This window comes from Nesoenas mayeri (assembly GCF_963082525.1).
Source record: "Nesoenas mayeri genome assembly, chromosome: 18".
Lineage (NCBI taxonomy): Eukaryota > Metazoa > Chordata > Aves > Columbiformes > Columbidae > Nesoenas > Nesoenas mayeri.
The window spans coordinates 8108034-8114056 of NC_137566.1; the positions used below are offsets into that span (position 1 = coordinate 8108034).

Below are 6023 nucleotides of genomic sequence, written 5' to 3' on the forward strand. Positions count from 1 at the left end.
CGGGGCTGGCGCTGAGGGCGGCCGCCATGTTGGACGGGCGCTGAGGGCGGCCGCAAGTGGCTCAATGGCGGCCTCGCGTGGCGGAGTTATTAAACATTAAAAATCCAGCCATAACGCGGGAACCTGTATCAGCAGAGCCGTGTTTGCAGGTGGGGATGCCAGCCCAGACCTGCGCAGCCTCAGAAACACACTCACACATTCACCTGGCCTAGAGACGTTTCCCCTTTTCTGAAAAAAATAAAACCCCTAAACTAAAATCCCTGAAAACTAACAAGGTTATCCCAGCGCCTTGGGAGCTTCTACACACAAGTGACAAGACACAGCCAGCAGCACAGCCACAGGACACCCTGGCCATCGTTACCACCAGCACCCAGAAACTATCAGTGTGGATCCCTGAAGAAAAAATGCCATTAATGATCACTGAAAAGCACTTTTATTACTTTCAAATCTTGCCTTCAAAAGTGCCCCCACGTTCCACCTCCCAGGAAGACACGGCTGACACCCCCTGTGGCGGCTTCGCCCCCTTCACCAGCTGCTGAAATTGAGATTTTCCTCCAATTCATCAGCTACAACCTGATCTCATTTTCTTCTTCACACCTAAAATAATAAACCGCAGCAAACTGCTACAGAAATAAGTCTACAGGGAGAAAAAGATATAAATCAACACGTGATATAAAATCCCTGGCGCCAGGCACAGACAACACTTATTTATTCCAGAGCCTGACACACTCTGCACAGCAAAAGCCCTTAGGAACAAACTACAAGTCTCTTACAAAGTTATATTAAAGCAAAACAGCTTTAAACCTTTAATATTTACAAGACAAACAGCACTGCTGCTTTTAAAGGATTGTTTTTTTCATATTTTTGAAGAGGGTGGAAGAATCGGTAAAAGCAAGTTTGTTTTCTCCCTGAAAAAAATGCCAAACGTGAAAGCTCACGTTCTTATAATAGAAGTTTTGTAATTGAAAATAAGTTATATGTAAGATTTTACCAAAGAGTTCACGATCACCTGCAAACTGATTCACAAGATCACAAGAAAAGCTTTGTAGGTGACACCAGCATGCAAAGGCCGTGACTCTCCTCAGCTCCATTTCACGTCATTGACACAAAATCCTTTAATAGTAGAAAATACAAACGATGGCAAATACTTCCATCCGCGTTCATCAGTACCGTCTGTTCATCTTCTTGAATTTCTCATAGTGATAATCATCTGTTGCTTTTTCATTGAGCGGACGTTTGCGATTTGGAGGAGACCCTTCAAAAGAAAGAGAAGGGAATATCATTTCCTTGTCCTTTCACAGATGATATTTCCTTAACTCCTCCACCATGTCCCTCATGCAGCCCCTCGCTATGGGAAAGGTTATTGCTTTAGCCGTCAGTGCTCCCCAACTCGCAGCCTTCGCTGCTCCAGCGTTCATCCTTGGCCATCTCTGAAGACATCGCCCATCCCCAGGGCTTCATGTGTGACCTACTAATGGTACATCAACTGCAACAGCCTCTCACAGACTTAGATTTCCCCATTTCCCCACTATCTCAGGGCACCCAGAAGAGGAGGTAAGAAGAGCTCGATCATTTCGCTGTGCAAGAACCCCCCGAAGAGTTTCAGCGTCTCTCTTTACAGCATTGCAGATGAGGAACTTACGCTCAGGTTCTGGCCTCTCTGTGTCCCCCACTCTTAGTGGACGGGGCTTTGGCTCTTCTTTGTTCCTTCGCACTGGTGCGTTTAGCTCCTCATGATAAACTGAAGGAAGGAAAACATCAGATAAGCAATATTACCTGGCACAGTGTTATTCAGACAGATATATTGCTATGGCACTTGTTATGACTGATCTTCAGTAGAAACAACAGAACCTCAGAATGAACATTCTTGTAATTGATTTCTATGGATAACCAATATATGTGAGATACAGCACATTTCAGTAGCGCCATTTCTTCAGGAAGTGGCCCAAAGGCTCTTCATTTCCTTCAGAACACACAAAACTGTCTCCACATCCCCCCTGTCAGCACGGTCGGACACAGCAGGCAGCTCCTTCCCTCCAGATGGCTGCACTACCAGAGGCTCTGCCGGAAATTAATCCCCATCTCTGCCTAGTAAGGTCTGTGTTTGCTTGACCACCTGTCTGCTCTGGCAGCCTACAAAATGGATTCTCTTAATTATAAACCGCCATTTAGAATCGCAGACGAGGCAGCATTTCCAGCACTCGCTCAAGACATGAGTTAAAGAAAAAGTCTTGAAATTTATGAGGTGGTGTCAGCTGGGAGTTCAACAGCAGAAAGTTAAGTCATGAGTAACACGTCCCTCTCCTTGCTGATGGACAGAAGACAAAGACTGAGCCAGGTGGGGTCTGTATGAGCATCTCAGAAAAAGGAGCCAGACGTGATCACACTGATACCTGAACTAATTTCTCCTGAAACAAACTCTGTCCCAACCAACAGAGGGTCCCACCTGGGTCAGGAGAGCTACACGAGACTTACATCTGTTGTGCTGGACGTAGTTAACAGCCATGTTGGTGGGAACAAAGGAAGTTTCGCTGTCTTTCTTTTTGTTCTGCTGCTCTGCCAGCAGCTTGGCCTTGGCCTCTTCAGTTGAGATGATGTTTTTTATTTTTGCGCTAGAAGAAAAACAAATTTTAAAAGATATTCTTTCCTATTTAGAAAGGGTAGTAGACTTAGAAGTGCTAAGGGGCTGGATTTTGGGGATAGCGATAGCACTGCTACGATATTTGGTGTGGTTTTTGAGAGAGGAGGCACTGCTATAGAAACAGGCGCTTTGTTTCCAAGGCAACAGACAGACCGGGGCTGTACAGTCCAGCCACACCACTGATTGGCCAATTAACGGTTGCTCATCCTGGCAATTCAGGCCATAAACAACAGATCTGTGAACCACGTACTCAATTCCCAGGTCCACTTCAGGAATGCCGCTCAGCATCTGGTTGGACAGCATCTCCTCAGTCTTCTTGGCAGAGGACACACGGATGTTCTCTGGCAGCTCGTACAGGGAGTCCTCAGCATTCTTAAGCTTCACCTTCTGCTCCTCGTTCTCCACAATTCCCTTTCTCTTCTTCAGCTCAGTCTCAATGTACTTCATCCTAAAGAGCAGCACACGAGGGACACACAGTATTTACTTCTGTTTTCTCTGTCTCAGCACTACTGCATCACTGTCCTGATAGCTCAGAGAGAGGAAAGAATCATCTCTCCAAAACAACTCAGCTAACATCACTTGCAAGTAGCAATTGTCCAATAAATGATCCGATCTGCCAAGCTCTTTCACAACCAGCAGGGAAGGTTCCCTCTGGTATTTAAAGCCACCACACTGGTTGACTGATTGGCACCTCCCACCTTTGTCCATGAAAAAGCCTTTAAGGTTGTCAGCCAGAAAGTGAAAGAGCAAGTGGAGGTTCATTGAGAACCGGGAAGATGTTCTGGGACTGTTCAGTATCCAAGACAGAAGAATAACCAAGGAAATAAATAAATAGTGAGGGGACACCCAACCTTGAATTCAACATCACAGACAATGCAGCACAACTTACATGTCAGCATCTTCATCCCGCCTGTTGGTTTCAGCCGAGAAGGAAGTTCCCAAGTTTAGATCTTCCTCTTCATTAATCCTAAATGCAAACCACAGTGTTTACAGTTTTGTCTATTTTTTTTTAACTAATTTGACAAGTTAGGGTACCAGTAACTAGCCAAGCTGCATTATGTTAAACTCTTCAAAGCAACACAACATCTGGTTACTTCATTATGAGCTGTCATTTGACACTAGAGCAGAGAGAGACCTTCAGAGCTCACATGCACCCACCTGTCCTTGCCTCTTTCTTTCAGCTTCTTCATGTCCACCATTCCCCCAGATTTCATCTTAAATGGGTCATCCTGTAAAAGAATAAATAATTAAAAGCCCTGAGGCTTCCTTCAAATGCCAGTCTTCAAAATCTTGACAAAAGCACAAAAAACATTTAAGTACTGAGCTGGGACATCAGTCCTTGCCCAGGCCAGAGTTGCAGTGATCAGCTGGACCACATGGTTACATCTTAGCGCAGAGGTGATCAAAGTGTTGAGGACTTACCACAAGTGTTGCTTCTTCTTGCACCTTCTCTCCCACAAGCAGAGCTACAGCGCTAGTCAGGAACATAAAGAAAGTTAATAAAATGAAGTGGAAGAAAATGTATTACCAATAATGCTGCATTTCTTTATCCTTCTCTAAATCTATTATAGCAAATTATCTCACACACTGTATTTACACTAAATTGTCAATCTTCCTAATCCTTCCAGGTGGACAGAGGAACTGTTACCATTTTGGGGAGTTAAGGCAGATTTTAGTGCCTTACAGCGAGTCACCAAAATAAGGACCCAAGTTCATTACTGCTGCACATTTCAAGTAGCTCATCAGCTAATCAATGGCACTAGATGAGAAGGGAGAGGGAAATTAGGATGGAGGAGGTGAGCAAGTGTCCAATTTAAACCATGTGCACAAAAAGCAATCTGGTGAAAATACATTTCATGATAAATCCCAATCCTCATCTTTTTCTTCCTGGCTGGGTCACAGAACAGACTCTGCTCGCCGTGAGCTGACACCGTGCCTGTCCCTAACTCCCCTTATTTTCCATCCTCAGGCTGTGACATAGAAACTCTTCTATCAAGAACACTGTTTTGGCACTATCGGACGGTTTCTGCTGCAAGCAGGTACGTGACAAGAGAGAAATTTACATTACACCATCAGACACAACCCAACTTCGCTCCTGCGGTGCTCCATCCCTTACCTCACCCCATTGGGTCGCTTTCTGAGGCTCTGAACTTCTTTGGCTTCCTCAAGTTTTAACCTGAAGAAAAATTACTTGACTTAGTATTCGATGCTTTGCTTTGAATTAATTAACTTAATTTGACTTTCAGCAGTTAAGACAATCTTCTAACCTTAAAGTTCTGCATAGCAAGGTCCACATTTCTGATTACAGATTAGATAGATTTCTATTTTACTTTATTGAAGTAATTCCATTTATTTAAGCAATCAGCAAAATCACACGGCATCTGGTGGATATGTCCCTTGAACATGTTGCCGGGGTTGCTAAGTGACATGAATTAATGCGGGACACCTTTACTCCTTCAGCAACTGACCAAAACTACTAAAACAACACAGTCACGTCCCAGAAGGGGGAACTAACGAAGCCCTCATGTTGCAGCAAAATTAGCAGCAGCTCTCAGGTGAATATAAGGACAGGTCAGGGCATGAGCGGCTCAGAGGAAAGTCTGTGGGGAGTTTAAACATCCAGTTTCTCTGTACAGACTGACAGACGTTCTGGATTTCTTCAGGTACTTATACATTTCCTAATTAAGCCTGTATTTTGCTATATACCATTAATTACGCATCATACAGTATTTTGCTGAGATAAAACAGTAACAAGAGAGACCACGGGGCTGCGGCGGGACTCGGCGGGGGTGATGTCACGCGGGAGACACCGTGACGTCACGCGGGAGACACCGTGACGACAGACCGGCGTGACGCGCCATAACCACATATCGCGCTGCAACAGGGCGATGTGACGTGACACAGCGCTACGTGACGATATGGCGATATAACGACATGGCGCGACGCCACCGGCCTAACGCAAACCCGGGTCCCGTCACCGACCTCTGCAGCGCCGGGCGCGCCCGTACGCCCCGCGACCGATGGGCCCAGCCAGGCTCTCCGGCGGCTCCCGACCCACCTGACCTCCTCAGCGACCTGCTCGTCCTCCTCGTCCTCCTCCTCGTCCTCCCTCCGCCGCCGGAAGGCCTTCTTGGCCGGCATGGCGCCGGCTGCCGCGCTCCGCCACACTGCCCCCCCACACACCAACCCCGCGCCGGGCGCGTCGCGCGGCGATGACGCCACAGCCCCGCGACGAAGCCGGGCGGCGCCCTTCGTCCGCCAGCACCGCGGCCGGGGAGGCGCCGCGGGCCCCGCTCGTCCCGGCCTTCGCTCCGCCGGCGGGGCCGAGAGCCTCGGTGCCCCGAGTCATCGTTACCGATGCGACCCCGTGTAAGCGACGGGG

General features: G+C 47.2%; 1 protein-coding gene across 1 annotated transcript; it reads right to left on the minus strand.

Moving 5' to 3' along the window:
- Window positions 1–939: 939 nt before the first annotated feature.
- On the minus strand, window positions 940–5836 carry LOC308047376 (splicing factor C9orf78). Its single transcript, XM_080355817.1, has 9 exons — window positions 5700–5836; window positions 4758–4817; window positions 4064–4115; window positions 3800–3870; window positions 3531–3608; window positions 2892–3089; window positions 2476–2612; window positions 1643–1741; window positions 940–1255 (listed from the first exon to the last, which is right to left on the minus strand). Exons 1-9 carry the CDS (start codon window positions 5780–5782, stop codon window positions 1164–1166), a joined length of 870 nt encoding a protein of 289 aa, XP_080211943.1. The 5' UTR covers window positions 5783–5836; the 3' UTR covers window positions 940–1163.
- Between the last annotated feature and the right edge of the window lie 187 nt (window positions 5837–6023).